The sequence below is a fragment of the Erpetoichthys calabaricus genome, chromosome 8, assembly GCF_900747795.2.
Source record: "Erpetoichthys calabaricus chromosome 8, fErpCal1.3, whole genome shotgun sequence".
Classification (NCBI taxonomy): domain Eukaryota; kingdom Metazoa; phylum Chordata; class Cladistia; order Polypteriformes; family Polypteridae; genus Erpetoichthys; species Erpetoichthys calabaricus.
The window spans coordinates 23,349,340-23,368,395 of NC_041401.2; the positions used below are offsets into that span (position 1 = coordinate 23,349,340).

The 19,056-nt window shown below is 41.2% G+C and overlaps 1 protein-coding gene across 1 annotated transcript in view; it reads right to left on the bottom strand.

Moving 5' to 3' along the window:
* The window catches only part of nostrin (nitric oxide synthase trafficking), a 58,919-nt gene that overhangs the window by 16,085 nt on the left and 23,778 nt on the right, over nucleotides 1–19,056 (bottom strand). The window contains exons 6-8 of the mRNA XM_028806358.2: nucleotides 13,038–13,136; nucleotides 9,657–9,782; nucleotides 9,189–9,287 (exon numbers count right to left, since the gene is read on the bottom strand). Coding sequence (XP_028662191.2) covers nucleotides 9,189–9,287; nucleotides 9,657–9,782; nucleotides 13,038–13,136 — 324 coding nt within the window. The remainder of the gene's footprint in view (nucleotides 1–9,188; nucleotides 9,288–9,656; nucleotides 9,783–13,037; nucleotides 13,137–19,056) is intronic.

Here is a 19,056-nt window from a genome sequence, read left to right on the forward strand (position 1 = left end):
AAAACACAATTAAAAATAGGGATTTTAAAAAACAGGAAGATCTAAATAATGATCTTTAATGTAGCAAAACAAGCATTATCTACCAAACTCAGACACCCCAGAAATGCCTCGGATGGCCTTTGAATCGTTTCTCAAGTGATGTCACAAATGAGAGCACCCTGGAGAATTCTGGGAACACCCAACTGAGAAACAAAATGCCATCAATGGTCCAATGTAGAAGCACCCCTTCTGGCAGTAATGGGATTTGAACCGACACCCTTCCAGTTTCTTGGAATCATCCATGCTTGTGTGTGCTGATGTCATATGCTGCGTTTTCATCTGCCTACTAGCTATGGGCATTGCTGATGTCAACAGTGCAGTGGCACAAATGAAAGTAATGCATATGAGGGGGGCACACAAAAATCAGAAAACAGTATAGGAGTAGCATGTAGTTCTCAAATATGCCACCAAGCATTGTAGGCCTACAGCCTGGTTAGTCCACCAACTGGCTTTGTGCTGAGCTGAGTGGCATTTATTGTATCATGCATGAACTAAAGCCGAATGGGGATGTTCTCAAACAAGACTCTGACAAATGACAACAGTAATAAATCTTTCTTCTTTCAGCTGCTCCAGTTAGGGGTTGCCACAGAAGATCATCTTCTTCCATATCTTCCTGTCCTTGTCATCTTGCTCTGTCACACCCATCACCTGCATGTCCTCTCTCACCACATCCACAACCCTCCTCTTAGATCTTCCTCTTCCCTGGCAGCTCTATCCTTAGCATCCTTCTCCCAATATACCCCTCATCTCTCCTCTGCACATGTCCAAACCAATGCAATCTCGCCTCTCTGACTTTGTCTCCCAATCATCCAACCTGAGCTGACCCTCTAATGTCCTCATTTCTAATTCTGTCCATCCTTGTCACACTCAATGCAAATCTTAGCATCTTTAACTCTGCCACCTCCAGCTCTGTCTCCTGTTTTTTTTGGTCAGTGCCAGCATCTTCAAGCCATATGTGGACAACAACAGCAATAAATACTTAAAACAAATGAGAATGATGACAGAGCTACTTAGCCAGCCTTAGTCTTAGATTCTGTTAAGCCACCACTTTTACGTCAGTGGGTAACTGATGTTAAATACTATTTAAAATTGGAAAAAATCAAATTCTCTCTTAGAGGATCTGTGCAAAACTTTTTTTTAAAACCTGGCAGGATCTGATCAATATCATTTTAGAATAAGCACTTATATTGGGGAGAAGGACTTCTTTCTCTCTTTATTACTCTTATCAGTTTTGCTCTGATTGTTGGCCTTCCTCTCTCTCTCTCTCATAGATGGGAGGTGATTTGATTTGATTTTAGTTTTGTTAAGTTTGACTTGATTGTATGGAATGTTATATGCTTTTAATAAATTCAATCTCTCTCTCTCTCTCTCTCTCTCTCTCTATATATATATATATATATATATATATATATATATATATATATATATTGTGGCAGGAGGCTGGGGGCCAGACCCAGCCGGGACGCATGGAAGGACTGGGAGGCAGTTGGAGATGGAGCAAGGAGGCACAAACCCGTGGGGGTCCATGGCTACTGCCAGGGGGCGCCCCAAGTCTCATAAAGCCCGGGAGATCTGCATTTCCCCCACAAACCCGTGGGGGTCCATGGCTACTGCCAGGGGGCGCCCCAAGTCTCATAAAGCCCGGGAGATCTGCATTTCCCCCACACCTGGGAAGGTGGGGGAAGGTCCTTCCAGCGTCACCCGGAATGCTTCCGGGTGTTCGTGCGCCACTTCTGCCACACCAGAAAGTGCCGCCAGAAAAATGTCATCAAGCACCTAGAGCACATCTGGGTGAATATAAAAGGGGCCGCCTTCCTACAGTCGGAGAGCTGGAGTCAGGAGCTGGAGCAGGACAAAGCTCCAGTGACAGGTGGAAGAGAGGCGGCCCATGGACATTGAAAGGCCCGAGGAAGGGTGTTGTGGTGTTGGGAACACTGTGTGTGCGGGATTTGGACTTGTGTGGCCAATTCTAATAAACGTGTGTTTTTTAAGAACTGCCAGTGTTTGTTTTGTTTTGTCTGGGCTGGTTATCTCACTATATATATATATATATATATATATATATATATATATATATATATATATATATCTATATATATAAAAATGGAATGGGTGGGTCGTCGGGTGGGCCTTTTTTTCATTCCGTTGAAAGACACGCCCTACTCACTGGACAGTTAAAAAGACCAATCAAACTAACGATGACATCAAGTATTACCCAATCAAAATTAGGAAAGGAGGCATCTTCATAAAATGCGTGTGGGATGATTTGCATGAGACGCTGCTTTAAAAAAAAAATGATAAAAAAAATAAGGGATAAATCCCGTCCAGTATTGATTCAAAACGGGACACGCAATTTCATTCTCAAACGCAGCACGATTCCGTATTTTAAAGGACGGGTGGCAACCCTACAGTGCCAGGTAACCACCCATACAATCAGATTGTGATTCAGACTAGGAATGCAATGAATGTAATTACCCCGATCTACATACAAGGCGAAAGTGTTGCAACATTCAAAGATGATGGTTTGGGATAAGTACACCATACAACATAAAAGAGCTTATGAAGCCTTGAACCGAAAAAAGCAAGATCTCAGAGATCGTAAAAAAAAATAGGAGGTAATGTCGTTTTACTCGCTGTAGATTTTAGTCAAACATTACCAGTTATTTCACGAGGGAGACCAGCACATCAACTCAACGCGTGTTTAAAATCCATGCTTCTCCCACGCTAGGTTATATGTCGCGTGTTCTCGAGTAGGTGCACCAAAAAATGTATACATTTAAGCATGTAATGGGCAAACAAAAAATGAGGTATACCCGAAGGCACAGCAGTAGTACTTAATGTAACTTTACTTCTTAAATGTTAATGTTTTACTGTTTAATAATTTATACGCTTCTTATATGTTGTTCAAATTCTTTTATCAAAATACCACTGACAGCGCAATGCACGATAACATGGAGTGAATACACCATACGCACCCACCCACGGCTGCCCTGCTGTGCGCAGATAGGACTTGATTGTACAATAAAATAAAATAAAGATAAAAAGACTAAAACAATCATCACCCATAAAGCGGATAGTAGACGTGACGTACTATATGTGTACCACATTTCAAGTGTATAGGTGCAACGGTTTGCGAGCTACAGGTCATTTAAAATCCTGGACAGACACACAAATTGCCACGGTAGCAAATTACAGAAGAAGATTTTACTGTTTAATAATGTATATTTATATGAAATATGCTTCTTATATATTACTTCATATTCTCATATGATAATGATGTTAATGTTTATATTGATTTCTGTGTTATTAAAACTGCATGTATGTGTGTACAGTATATGTATACAGTGGTGTGAAAAACTATTTGCCCCCTTCCTGATTTCTTATTCTTTTGCATGTTTGTCACACAAAATGTTTCTGATCATCAAACACATTTAACCATTAGTCAAATATAACACAAGTAAACATAAAATGCAGTTTTTAAATGATGGTTTTTATTATTTAGGGAGAAAAAAAATCCAAACCTACATGGCCCTGTGTGAAAAAGTAATTGTCCCCTTGTTAAAAAAATAACCTAACTGTGGTGTATCACACCTGAGTTCAATTTCCGTAGCCACCCCCAGGCCTGATTACTGCCACACCTGTTTCAATCAAGAAATCACTTAAATAGGAGCTGCCTGACACAGAGAAGTAGACCAAAAGCACCTCAAAAGCTAGACATCATGCCAAGATCCAAAGAAATTCAGGAACAAATGAGAACAGAAGTAATTGAGATCTATCAGTCTGGTAAAGGTTATAAAGCCATTTCTAAAGCTTTGGGACTCCAGCGAACCACAGTGAGAGCCATTATCCACAAATGGCAAAAACATGGAACAGTGGTGAACCTTCCCAGGAGTGGCCGGCCGACCAAAATTACCCCAAAAGCGCAGAGACGACTCATCCGAGAGGTCACAAAAGACCCCAGGACAACGTCTAAAGAACTGCAGGCCTCACTTGCCTCAATTAAGGTCAGTGTTCACGACTCCACCATAAGAAAGAGACTGGGCAAAAACGGCCTGCATGGCAGATTTCCAAGACGCAAACCACTGTTAAGCAAAAAGAACATTAGGGCTCGTCTCAATTTTGCTAAGAAACATCTCAATGATTGCCAAGACTTTTGGGAAAATACCTTGTGGACTGATGAGTCAAAAGTTGAACTTTTTGGAAGGCAAATGTCCCGTTACATCTGGCGTAAAAGGAACACAGCATTTCAGAAAAAGAACATCATACCAACAGTAAAATATGGTGGTGGTAGTGTGATGGTCTGGGGTTGTTTTGCTGCTTCAGGACCTGGAAGGCTTGCTGTGATAGATGGAACCATGAATTCTACTGTCTACCAAAAAATCCTGAAGGAGAATGTCCGGCCATCTGTTCGTCAACTCAAGCTGAAGCGATCTTGGGTGCTGCAACAGGACAATGACCCAAAACACACCAGCAAATCCACCTCTGAATGGCTGAAGAAAAACAAAATGAAGACTTTGGAGTGGCCTAGTCAAAGTCCTGACCTGAATCCAATTGAGATGCTATGGCATGACCTTAAAAAGGTGGTTCATGCTAGAAAACCTTCAAATAAAGCTGAATTACAACAATTTTGCAAAGATGAGTGGGCCAAAATTCCTCCAGAGCGCTGTAAAAGACTCATTGCAAGTTATCGCAAACGCTTGATTGCAGTTATTGCTGCTAAGGGTGGCCCAACCAGTTATTAGGTTCAGGGGGCAATTACTTTTTCACACAGGGCCATGTAGGTTTGGATTTTTTTTTCTCCCTAAATAATAAAAACCACCATTTACAAACTGCATTTTGTGTTTACTTGTGTTATATTTGACTAATGGTTAAATGTGTTTGATGATCAGAAACATTTTGTGTGACAAACATGCAAAAGAATAAGAAATCAGGAAGGGGGCAAATAGTTTTTCACACCACTGTATATATATATATATATATATACTAGCAAAATGCCCGCGCTTCGCAGCGGAGAAGTAGTGTGTTAAAGAGGTTATGAAAAAAAAAGGAAACATTTTAAAAATAACGTAACATGATTGTCAATGAAAGCCCGTTTCACTCAGTAAGTCTTATGTGTGTGTTTATGTATGTGTGTGTATATATATGTACATGTGTATATGTAGATATGTATATATATGTGTATGTATATAAATGTTTATGTGTGTGTGTATATTATATATATAATATATATATATATATATATATCTATATATATATATATATATATATATAAAAGACAGCAACAGTTATAACAATGACAACACAATTACATTGACAATCATGTTACGTTATTTTTAAAATGTTTCCTTTTTTTTTCATAACCTCTTTAACACACTACTTCTCCGCTGCGAAGCGCGGGTATTTTGCTATATATATATATATACGAGCTGTATATACCCGGCGTTGCCCGGGGCAGAATTAACCTAATCGGTCAAACACTTACATATATACCAAAGTAAACCTAATCGGTCAAACAGTTACATATATAAAAAAACCGAACCTAATCGGACAAACAGCTAATCTATATACAAAAGCAAACCTAATCGATGAAACAGCTTCATATATACAGAAGCGAACCTAATTGGTCAAACAGTTATGCATGTACAGAATAATTTTACAAAGATTATGCGTGTTAACAATCATTAAAAAGAAAAGATTGAGGAACTCTTCTTCTATATGTGATGAAGCTGGATGAAGCTGACTTGACGAAGACGTAGGTGGCATAGATTGTTTTTTCTAAAACAGAAGAAAAAAATTAGTATCTATTATTATTTTAAATTAGAATGAAAATGAGAACCTTGATTAGAGATAGATTATCCGTATTAAAATATGTGCATGAATAAACTTTTGCTAACTCTCTAGCAAAAGTTTATTCATACAAATTGGCATGGGATGACTTTGTGAAAAAGTAAAAATTAGATAAAAATAAATTGAGAATGCGTACTTCGATTTGACTGAGATTATGTGTAATGATGAAAAAAAAGTTTAGTATGTTTTTTTTTCCATACGGGAACGATGTAAAACCTTACATAGGCACCCTTCAGCCCGTACTGAAGGGTAGTGTCAGATTCTTACTGACTAAAAAACACCCTTTTTATTCCACAGCTACCCCAAAAACCACTATTACGCATTACTTTGGGGTGGCAGTAGTTTAGTTATGAAACAGCTGGGTCCTGAAAAAAATCTGTCTGATTAGTGGCTTCATCACATATAGAAGAACAGTTCCTCAATCTTTTCTTTTTAATGATTGTTAACACGCATAATGTTTGTAAAATCATTCTGCACATGCATAACTGTTTGACCAATTAGGTTCGCTTCTGTATATATGAAGCTGTTTGATCGATTAGGTTTGCTTTTGTATTTATGTAACTGTTTGACCAATTAGGTTTGCTTATGTATATAGATTAGCTGTTTGTCCGATTAGGTTCGGTTTTTTTATATATGTAACTGTTTGACCGATTAGGTTTACTTTGGTATATATGTAAGTGTTTGACTGATTAGGTTACTTCTGCCCCGGGCAACGCCGGGTATATACAGCTCGTATATATATATATATATATATATATATATATATATATATATATCCATCCATCCATTTTCCAACCCGCCGAATCCGAACACAGGGTCACGGGGGTCTGCTGGAGCCAATCCCAGCCAACACAGGGCACAAGGCAGGGACCAATCCCGGGCAGGGTGCCAACCCACCGCAGGACAATATATATATATATATATATATATATATACAGTATTGTGCAAAAGTTTTAGGCAGGTGTGAAAATGCTGTAAACAAAGAATGCTTTCAGAAATATAAATAATGATTGTTTATGGTTATCAATTTACAAAATGCAAAGTGAGCAAACAAAAGAAAAATCTAAATCAAATCAATATTTGGTGTTACTACCTTTTCCCTTCAAACCAGCATCAATTCTTATAGGTCCACTTGCACAAAGTCAGAGATTTTGGAGGATTCTAGTCAGGTGTCTGATCAACCAATTCTACCAAACAGGTGCTAATGAATGTCACACGTAGGTTGAAACACAGTCATTAACTGAAACAGAAACAGCTGTATAGGAGGCTTCAAACTGGGTGAGGAACAGCCAAACTCTGCTACCAAGGTGTGGTTGTGGAAGACAGTTTCATGTCATGGCAAGATTGAGCACAGCAACAAGACACAAGGTAGTTCTACTGCATCAGCAAGGTCTCTCCCAGACAAAGATTTCAAAGCAGACTGGGGTTTCAAGATGTGCTGTTCAAGTTCTTTTGAAGAAGCACAAAGAAACGGGCAACGTTGAGGATCGTAGACGCAGTGGTCGGCCAAGGAAACTTAGTGCAGCAGATGAAAGACACATCAAGCTTATTACCCTTCGAAATTGGAAGATGTCCAGCAGTGCCATCAGCTCAGAACTGGCAGAAACCAGTGGGACCCAGGTACACCCATCTACTGTCTGGAGAAGTCTGGCCAGAAGTGGTCTTCATGGAAGAGTTGCAGCCAAAAAGCCATACCTCCGACGTGGAAACAAAGCCAAGCGACTCAAGTATGCACGAAAACAGGAACTGGGGTGCAGAAAAATGGCAGAAGGTGCTCTGGACTGATGAGTCAAAATTTGAAATATTTGGCTGTAGCAGAAGGCAGTTTGTTCGTCGAAGGGCTGGAGAGCGGTACAATAATTAGTGTCTGCAGGCAACAGTGAAGCATGGTGGAGGTTCCTTGAACGTTTGGGGCTGCATTTCTGCAAATGGAGTTGGAGATTTGGTCAGGATTAATGGTGTTCTCAATGCTGAGAAATACAGGCAGATACTTATCCATCATGCAATACCATCAGGGAGGCGTATGATTGGCCCCAAATTTATTCTGTAGCAGGACAACGACCCCAAACATACAGCCAAAGTCATTAAGAACTATCTTCAGCGTAAAGAAGAACAAAAAGTCCTGGAAGTGATGGTATGGCCCCCACAGAGCCCTGATCTCAACATCATCGAGTGTGTCTGGGATTACATGAGGAGACAGAAGGATGTGAGGAAGCCTACAGCCACAGAAGATCTGTGGTTAGTTCTCCAAGATGTTTGGAACAACCTACCAGCCGAGTTCCTTCAAAAACTGTGTGCAAGTGTACCTAGAAGAATTGATGCTGTTTTGAAGGCAAAGGGTGGTCACACCAAATATTGATTTGATTTAGATTTCTCTTTTGTTCATTCACTGCATTTTGTTGATTGATGAAAATAAATGATTAACACTTCCATTTTTGAAAGCATTCTTTGTTTACAGCATTTTTTCACACCTGCCTAAAACTTTTGCACTGTACTGTATATATAGATATATCCAGCAGTGTATATGTGTGTGTATGTATGTATGTTACAGCATCACTTCTGAACAGCTGGAGCGATTTTCATTAAACTTGGTACACATTTCTCACTGATCAACTAAAAATACTGTAGGGTGAAATCAACCCTAACCCTCCCCTTCTGGGTAGGGTGGGGGCTGATCGTGTGGTCTTGTATGCGTGTTATCATCCAGTTGATACTCGGAACGACCACCAGAGGGCGAACTGGAGGTGACTGCCAGTATTCTTCATGTTTGAGCTCCACCATCTGCCTGTTGCTTTTGAAATTAAACAGAGTTGGCCAGTTCTGAGCCTCCACTGGAAGATAACATACATACAAGACCGCAAGACAAGCACATTAGTGAGTCTTCCTTGTTTGTTAATTTATTTTTATTTTTAAAGTTGTGTTTTTTTTTTGTAATTATATTCTTCTCAAACAATAAAAAAAAAACACTTTATTTTCCTCCCGGGCAACACTGAGTATTTCAGCTATGCCAGCTAGTAAAAGATAAAAAAAAAAAAAAAAGAATTACAGGTTATCAATTTAGCACTCTTGAAACGATTTTTGGTTTTGCCTAAGTAGGAAATATCACCCAATGGCTCATTCTTGCTTTGAACTTCTGACGGCCATGAAATTTCACTAACATTTTTTCTTTTATGGGAAATGCCATTTGTGTTGTCACAAGTAGCTCCACAATTCTATCCCTGAGTTGAGTTCACTTTGAAAAGGTGTCATGCTGTACTGTTATAAAATAATAAATGTAATATTAAAGTAGACACAATACATACTGTAGAGAGAGTTTGCCCAAAACTAGAAATATGTTGGTGATACTTCGTCAGGATGTCACATAAAACCAGAATTCTTTGTTTTTCCAGTTCTTGAATGCTCTGAAATGAAAAGACACAGGGAAAGAAACCACAATGAAATCTAAAATTAGAAATAATTATAATGCAGAATATTGCAGCTGCTACCATATCATCATATTGCTTTGTCTGTTCTGACAAGAATGAGCTGCAGCATCCTGACAAGTATCAGCACCTCATTCATCGGCAGCATCCAGCTATTCATATCTCACCCGAGCCGCACATCTCAAATCTCCTGACGCTTTGCTTTTAAGCCCTTTCTGATGTTTCTCTATTTTTAATTTAAAAATGCATGGCCTCTTTAAAATTTCTGTTCCTTGAGCAGGTGCGTGTATGGCACCTAGTGGCCCCTTTCGCCACACTTGGCTGTCGTTCCTTCTGGAGCCCACTGACCTGGTAACAGTTCTTCAGGGTGGATTCCCATTTCAGTCGGATCTGATGTCCCACCACATTCATGTTGAAGTATTCTTCATCCAGCTTTAAAAGCGCATCTTCCAATTTTTTCAGCCTGTTTTTCATCTATTGTAATGACATTATCATGAGTTAAATTCAAAGCAACTAGTAGAATGAGCATGAAAAAGAAATCAATGAAGGACACATGAATAAGAGAAGTACGACATGCAATCACTGAGGCTTATGTCACACTGCCGCAGAAGATTAAGCGGTAAATAGAAATGTTGTGTTACGGTCAGGCTTTATTCTCAGGTTTGTGTTTATTTTCCTTTTTTTAATTAATTTTGAAGTATTTTTCATGCTTTTAATTGTTTTGTTTTCTTAATAGTGTTTGATTTTCTTTATTTTCTGTGTTTTGTGGTCACTCTGACGTCACTGTACTGTTTGCCTTTTTTTCCTGAGGTCAGACAGAGGGTACCAGTAGTGGCTCATTGACAGTTGTTCAGAGTTGATTTTCTGGTTTTTGGATTTATTGCTTTGTTTTGTCTTGGCAGAGTAATATTTTACTTTACTTTCCCCTTTTGTATTATTAATAAGTAGCCTTTGTCAGAATGCCTCAAATCTCCCAGACTGTTTATAAGGTGTTGTACTTTATAACTTCTCCCCACTTTCCCTTCTACATGTATAACCTGTTGTAAGTCGCTCTGGATAAGAGCGTCTGCTAAATGATGTAAATGTAAATGTAAATGTATAACCTCAGGCAATTAGGTGTAGTAAAAGACAAGCAGGAGGTAAGTTACAATTTACATAATGTATTATTGATAATATTTATAAATAATAAGAATAAGCAAAGTACATTTGAATATTGGCAACCATACAACCTGATAAATGCTGATGTGTAGTTTCAGGCGGCACACAGACTTGTTAGTTACTTAAAATGTCTCTAGTTAAGTCCTCATTTTGTGGTCAGCTTCCTTCAGAACAGGCTGCATGCCTGTCTCAATATGGCTGCCGAGCTGTGCTCTTCATTGTGTTGTCCTTTTCAGTTCATGGTGTGTGAGATGCTCTTTCATCAGTTGGTCAGAGAGAGAGACAGCTGGGTAAAGCAACCAGATTTATAGGTTTTCTGTCCAACTCCTAGAGCCAATAGGCAGTGCAGGATTTACGTATAAGCTACACAAGCTATAGCTTAGGACCCCCGCCTTCTTGGGGGCCCCCAAAACAAATTGTCCGAGTGAGCAATTGTCATATATACTTAAATATACTACAGCATTATTTGTCCCAATCAGGCCCGGCCTTAGGCATAGGCGAAGTAGGCGACCGCCTAGGGCCCCGGCGTCCGGGGGGCCCCGGATCGAATCCTTGGTCTAATTTTCACGCATTTCATAGAGCTTCTAGGGGGGATCCGCCCCCCTCAGGGGGCCCCTTGACCCCCCTTTCGCCTAGGGCCCCATAATACCTAAGACCGGGCCTGCCAATAGGACGTTGTGGTACTTAAAGGCTTCTGATACAAGCCAATTCCAAACAGCCATACTGCAGACCAATGACCCGCCACCCCCCAAAACCATTTGTTGAGCTGAAGTTTGCCAGCTACGCAGTCTGGCGTTCCTGTGGGGGTCGACTGAGAGACTCGTGCAGAGAGTCACTTGCCAAACTTGTTTGAGGCACTTCACCCAACCCTGTCGTAAAATTACAAAGGACTGGTTCTTAAAAGGGGGAAAGGGGTTCTTAACCATCTAACCATTGCTGTTCTTATCAGTGATAGACATTAGTGTTACAAGTTACCAATAAAGACATTCAAAATATTTAGCAACTTATATGCAAAATTTCACACCACAGCATCCTTCTGTCTTTGGGTTTTTGATTCTTGGATTATGGTTTCAGACTAGTTTCTTTTGGGCCGTCCCTTTTCCTTTTTATTAAGGTGAGAAAGAGGATCTCGACAGTGCTTCTGTCGTGAATTGAAGTTGTTACAAAGGTCACTGGCCAGGCCCCCTTTACCTGCCTGGAAAATGCCTCATCTCAATGGGCTTAATCCCAGCTCTCTTCATAGGCCCACAAATGCCCCAAAAAAACGCCAAGCAGCTGTCAATGAACCACTGCTGGGACCCTTTGTCTAACTTCAGGAAACAAGCAGCAGGGACGACAAGGTGGTCCACTCACAAAACACAAAGAATGGAGGAGCATTTAAAGATACAAGACATAAACGTTAAACAATAACTAAATGTAGCAATCAAAAAGGGAATAACCCCTGACTGTAACACAACAAGGGGCTGTGACTTGAAAATGAGTCCAACAAGAATGTGGGGGCAGAGCTGGAAGCTTGTTAAGGTTAAATTTCACACCAACATTAAAATGTTTTTCTTCACACAGAGAATCATAGACACGTGAAATAAATGACCAAGTAGTGTGGTGGACAGTGGGACCCTGGGGACCTTCAAAACTCGACTTGATGTTATTTTGGAGGAATTAGGTGGGCAGGATTGGCAAGCTTTGTTGGGATGAATGGCCTGTTCTCGTCAAAAGTTTTTCTAATGTTCTCACAACAAAACTGAGCGAGTGTGTGGAAGTGTGTGACCGGGCCTGGAAATGGAGTAGTGCCCCATCCAGGGTGGCGTTTCTAAATATGTGTTTTCCATGACAGGTCTTACAGTATGGAGCTTATGGCAGGACCCAGCCTAATGGAACGCTGGTCAATTGCAGGTCATGCTCATTGATGCCAAACCGATTTACAGGCTTGAATTAATAATGCATCGAACTCTTTTATTATGTGGATGGAAAGCTGGAGAAAAACTACACCGAGATGAGGTGAGCAGGCCCATTCCACAGACAGTAACTGAACTTGGGCCCAGGAAGCATGAATCATCAGTTCAAACCACAATACCACCATCCCACAAACTAGTACTGGAAAATGGGGGCTGTACCTTACTCATACTGCTAGGATGGTCTCCAGCCCTCCATGACCCTCAACTGGATTAGCTGGGCTTGTGAAGGATCTGTTATGTTTATCAGGCTAATCTCCCTCTAGATTTGAGCAGACGCCTACAATACCTCTGAAGAGAATCTTCTCCAGTGTTTACCTAAATGACCTGTACATGGGTCTTGGTGTGTTTTTCTCTTTTGATAGGTCCATGCTGTTCAATTGCTTCTACTTTTCAAATAATGACAATTTACTGGGATAGTTTAGTACAAGAGACACGCCACTTTGTGAAGGTCACAACTCTGTGTTCTGATGTTCTCCCAACCTGCACAACCAAACTGTATGTTTATGGAGACTCACACATGTGTGATCTGACTTGACGTGCACCCAGGATTTTGAAGATGCAAAAACAAACTGTAAAAAGGTGAAAAACCTATAGCAAAATTCTATTAAAATATTACCTTCTGCTTTTCTTTCTCTGTTGCCAAATGTGAATTTGTTTCTATAAACCTGTAAAGTGATTCGTATTCTTTTGTTGATAAATATAGCTTCTTTTTAGCCTGTTGAAAAACAATTTTATGGGAATTAATTTTAGAAAATCCAAAAGGAGTTTTTAGACACAGACAGTAAAGGACAGACTGACATTATATATTTTTGCAGTGGCTACAATACAAGTCATGGATTAAAAAGCTGCCACCACATACACTTAAAAGATAGATAGATATAACGGGACCCTTGCGGCAGCTACAGGGGGATAACATTGCTCTCGGTGCCGGGTAAGTTCCTTGCTAGGGTTGTCCTCAATAGGATCCGTGATCACTTGCTCACCTACCAGCGACCGGAACAGTCTGGTTTTATACCTAAGAAGTCTACCATCGACCGCATCCTGGCACTGAGGGTTCCCATGGAGCGCAAACGCGAATATCAGCAGAGTTTCTTTGCAGCCTTAGTCGATTTTCGTAAAGTGTTCGACTCAGTTGATCGAGCTGCCCTGTGGGACATCCTGAGGGTTCGCGGGATCCCCTCGAGGTTGCTGGATATCATGGCCGGCCTGTACACTGGTACTGTGAGTGCTGTGTAGAGTGGAGGCAGGACCTCTGTGTTTTTCTCAGTTGATTCTGGGGTTCATCAGGGGTCTGTTCTGCTCCTACTCTGTTCATTGCTTGTATGGGCTGGGCGTTGGGCAGGGTCGTGGGGTCCAGTGGCTGTGGGGCATCTGTTGGCGAAGAAAGATTCACGGATCTTGACTTTGCTGACGATGCTGTGATCTTTGCGGAGTCAATGGAGGCTCTGATCGGGGCACTCAAGAGGCTGAGCGAGGAGTTTGAATGTCTGGGCTTGCAAGTCTCCTGATAAAACCCAAAGATCCAGGCCTTTAATGACCTCTTGGGCACAGCCATCAGCAGTGTGTCTGTCTGCGGAGAGAGTGTCAACCTTGTCGAGAGGTTTACTTACCTCAGCAGTGACAGTCATGTATCTGGTGGCTCTTCCTATGAAGTCAGTAGACAGATTTGGAGAGCATGGGGGGTCATGAAGTCACTGGAAAGGAGTGTGTGGCGTTCCTGATATCTGTGATAAAGGACAAATGTCCAAGTCTTTAGAGTTCTGGTGCTTCCTGTCTTGCTATATGGTTATGAGACATGAACGCTATCCAGTGACCTGAGATGAAGACTGGACTCCTTTGGTACTGTGTCTCTCTGGAAAATCCTTGGGTACTGCTAGTTTGACTTTGTGTTGCTCATGGAGTCCTGAATGAGGCACATTTCCTTCATTGTGAGGGAGTGTCAGTTTCGACACTATGGCCATGTGGCGCATTTCCCCGAGGGTGATCCAGCTCGTAGGATTCTCTTTGTGGAGGACCCAAGTGGCTGAACCACGTCAAGGGGTCACCCACATAACACCTGGCTATGGCAGATAGAGGGTAATTTCCAGAGGGTGTGACTGGACTGTGTGTCTGCTTGGGGGGTTGCTCAAGTCTCTTGACTTGACCCCTCGTCAGAATGCAGACTCTGTGCCTTACTTGATAAGATGGCTAATAACAGACCAAGTAACATTGCAGGGACTTCTCTCTGAGATACTTGATGGAAACCCAAAAGCACCATAACTCAAGGATGAGTAACATTGATGGGCAGAACTTTGCACCAGTGATCAACTAAAATGATGGGCTTATGTGCATCCAAGAAAACAATGGCAAGACCTTGATTTCTTCCTTCAAAAACCCATAGAAGACCAACTTGTCTCTTCCTTCATCAAGCTTACAGCTCTCAACCAGGCCATAACTTTGGCCGTCTATAGCAAGAACCCATAGCTTATAGGCTGTGGCTGTGACCAGTGCAGACCCTCGCCAAACTGTGGTCCTAAGCGGAATCTTCTTCTTGGCATCCCCTGCCCCATGCCAAACTCCTCAAACCACCCCAAACTTCCCAATCCGGCCCTCTCTGAATCCACTACATTAGTGTTTCTTATAGCAGCTTAAATTTAAACTATAAAATTATAAATAATAATTTTAACAAAGAAGCACACATCACAAACTTATATAACACTTTTTAACACCAAATGAAAAGGCTTTTTTTAAAATAATCAAAGTTTGAAAGTGAATGTTTAGGGGTTTCTTCAGTCTCTTTGTTGTTAATCACAACCGCATACAAATACGTTTTCTGAAGGCAAAGTCATCTATGAGGTCTATGAGTGGAGGCTGGAGATGGCCAAGCTGCTCATACGTTCTTGTGTCGTGGGTCACCTCAAGTATGTCGTGATGAGCTGAAGTTTTGATAAACTCAACAAATGCAACTGTAACTGGAAGGGCTGCTGCAATCCAGTGGGCAATCCATAGATTTGGACTTTAATGGCAATTAATGGCAATGATACACCAATTCATCTGTGTCCTTTATAAATGAAGGCCTAATTTAGTAATAATAATAATAACAATAACTGCGGTGGGCTGGCGCCCTACCTGGGGTTTATTTCCTGCCTTGCGCCCTATATTGGGTGGGATTGGCTCCAGCAGACCCCCGTGACCCTGTAGTTAGGATATAGCGGGTTGGATAATGGATGGATGGAATAACAATAATAATAGGTAACATTTTAGTTTTGGTACTGCAAAAATGCATCTATTATTTATTTATGTTTATGTAAAAAGACCTTAACAAACACATCTTTGGGTCTTCATAACACTTACAAAGCATCAGTCAAGTGTTTCTTTATTTCTGCAATGTGACCTACTAAGAAAACATCATTCTGTGGGTGGTCTGAGGGGGCTTAACTGAGACACATTTCTCTTGATATTCCATATTTAGTAGAAGACCTATGAATCCTTCATATTAACAAGTCATTTTACCAGCATGTTGATACCGCCACACTGCACAGAGATGAATATCCTCTCTACTGATGTTTTATAAGTGTTACGAAGACCAGAGGAAGTCTTTTTTTTAAGGTCTCATTACAAAAAAGTAAATGACTAATAGATGCATTTTTGCAGTACCCAAACTAAAGTGTTACTTAATAATAAGAAGGTTGGGAGCATGTGCTGATACAGTGCACTGCTGCCTCCACCACACAACGAACGATCTGGATTGGGACCCAAGTGGAGTAGCTGGAGTGCACAGTCCTACCACCAAACCCCAAGTTTTCCCTGCAAGTTGGAAGACCTCCTTGCAGGGCTGGATGCAGATTAACATCATACCCAGTACGGAGACATTGCAGGTTAAGGGCCTTGTTCAAGGGCCAATGGAGTAGAGTCACTTCAGGAATTTAAGGGATTTGAACTGGCAGCCGATTATGATGCATAGCCCTAGCCTCAGAGCCACCAATTCACCTAATAATAATAATAATGGTCCAGGGTATCAATGTTTTCTTATGCCCTCTCTCTATACATACATATATTGTCACACACGTGTGCATGGGAGGCAGAAAAGGGCTCGAAAGAAGGTAATTCCCAGTTGGACCAGGGGGTGGCAGAATCCACTGACCCTTCCAATTTTTTCCTAGCAGACCAAATGTGAGAAATTCCACCTGGGCCCATGAGCGTCACTTCTGGTCCCACCCCTAAAGATGTCACTTCCAGTTTCACCCATGAAGACGTTACTTCCTCCCTCCATCTATACAGCCCACCATGTCTGTACCAAATCTCAGTTCTGTTTTGGACTCTTGTCTGTAAAGGCCATTTTCTTGCAAACGTTCAATTTAGCAGCCATTTTTCAAGTATACAGGAGGCTGCCCCAAACATCTTTTAACATCAAGGCTCAATTATTTAACACTATTTATTTATATATATATATATATATATATATATATATATATATATATATATATATATATATATATATATATATATATATATATATATATCCATCCATCCATTTTCCAACCCGCTGAATCCTAACTACAGGGTCACGGGGGTCTGCTGGAGCCAATCCTAGCCAACACAGGGCACAAGGCAGGAACCAATATATATATATATATATATATATATATATATATATATATATATATATATATATATATATATATATATATATATATATATATATATATATATATATATATATATATATATATATATATTGAAATAGTTTACTGTCAAATAAATGCAAAGAGTACGCGACACGTGTTTCGCCCTCATTCTGGGCTCATCAGGCGTACAGACTCCACTGCACTCCCTCTCGGGAATCGAACCTCGGACGTCAGCGGCGATGCCCCTAACGTTGCGCCACGGCGTGTGGTTCATTTATTGGACAGCATGTAGATCGGGGTAATTACATTCACGGCATTCGAAGTCTGTGTCACAATCTGATTGTATGGGTGGTTACCTACCAGGTAACGCTTGTGGTTGGCCAGCAATCTGCTAACATCCGCCACAGTGCCCTCAGTTTGTGAGGAGCAGATCATAGAATGGTTGAAATAGTTTACTGTCAAATAAATGCAAAGAGTACGCGACACGTGTTTCGCCCTCATTCTGGGCTCATCAGGTGTACAAATTCCACTGCACTCCCTCTCGGGAATCGAACCTCGGACGTCAGCGCCACAAGCGTTACCTGGTAGGTAACCACCCATACAATCAGATTGTGACACAGACTACGAATGCCGTGAATATATATATATATATATATATACACATACCACTATACCATGTATAGTGGTATGTATGTATGTATATATATATATATATATATATATATATTATACCGTCAAAAAGATACAAACTCCCGTCTCATGAGATGGTTCTTTGGTTTACAACCTTACAGTTTTATAGTCAGGCATCGAGCTGGCTCTGAGCATATTAATGCTGATGTCCTGTAACGTCTGATTGAACCTGGTCTGGAGGATCGCTTGATTCACAGAAATGTGAATAAAGCTGAGGGAGGGGGTGTGAGCTACGGAGCTGATCGCACCCCCAGAGAATACAGACGCCCCTGGGAAAACCCCTAAAAAAACATTGACAGACTACCTTCACATTCCTCCTGTCCCTTCTGGCTGGCTCTGTCGTGTAATGTGCCTCTCGCGCGGTGCTCCGCCTTCTTAAAAAGCCTGTATGGGCTTCTTTCACTTTGTTAAATTGATTGCTTGCTTCTCCTTATCCCTCTCTCAGACATTCTCTGCTCCTGGCGGAACAGTCATCTCTGACTTGTCATGGAGCACGTTTAAACTTTTGAAATGAGACAAATGTTTGTTTGCAGTGTTTTGAATAAAGTTCCTTTTTTTTCTACAACCTCCTGTGTCTCTGTGCAAATCTGTGACCCAAGCGTGACAATATATATAGTGGCAAAGGTGCTTTATTGGCTTCGACCCGACACAGACTGACACCAGAGGCACGGGTAAAATAAACAAACTATTTATTTTTTCTTCAGCCATGGGGCACGTCTTCCCCGTATCCCACAGGCCCTACACAGTCCCCAAAAAACACAAAGAAAAATCACCCCAAATCACACGGTTTGTCTTCCTCCACTACTCCTCTCAGGAAGCTTCGTCCTTTTCCTCCCGACTCTGGCGCCCTGAGTAGTGGCTGCAGGCTCCTCTTATATCCCACTCGGAAGTGCCACAGGTGCTCGTTGACCTATTTCTGGGTGTGGCTGTGCTCCCGCCTAAGATAGGCTCGTTAAGCCGTGTAGCTCTATGCAGGTCCCCCGGCGGAGGCCACGGTGACCAACAAAAGTGGCCCTGGCGCAACCCAGGGGGGCTACCAACAAAGGTTCTGAGGGACCTCCACCACTATATATATATATATATATATATATATATATATATATATATATATATATTCACGGCATTCGAAGTCTGTGTCACAATCTGAATGTTTGGGTGGTTACCTACCAGGTAACGCTTGTGGTTGGCCAGCAATCTGTTAACATTCGCCACGGTGCCCTCAGTTTGTGAGGAGCAGATCATAGAATGGTTGAAATAGTTTACTGTCAAATAAATGCAAAGAGTACGCGACACGTGTTTCGCCTGATGAGCCCAGAATGAGGGCAAAAAACGTGTCGC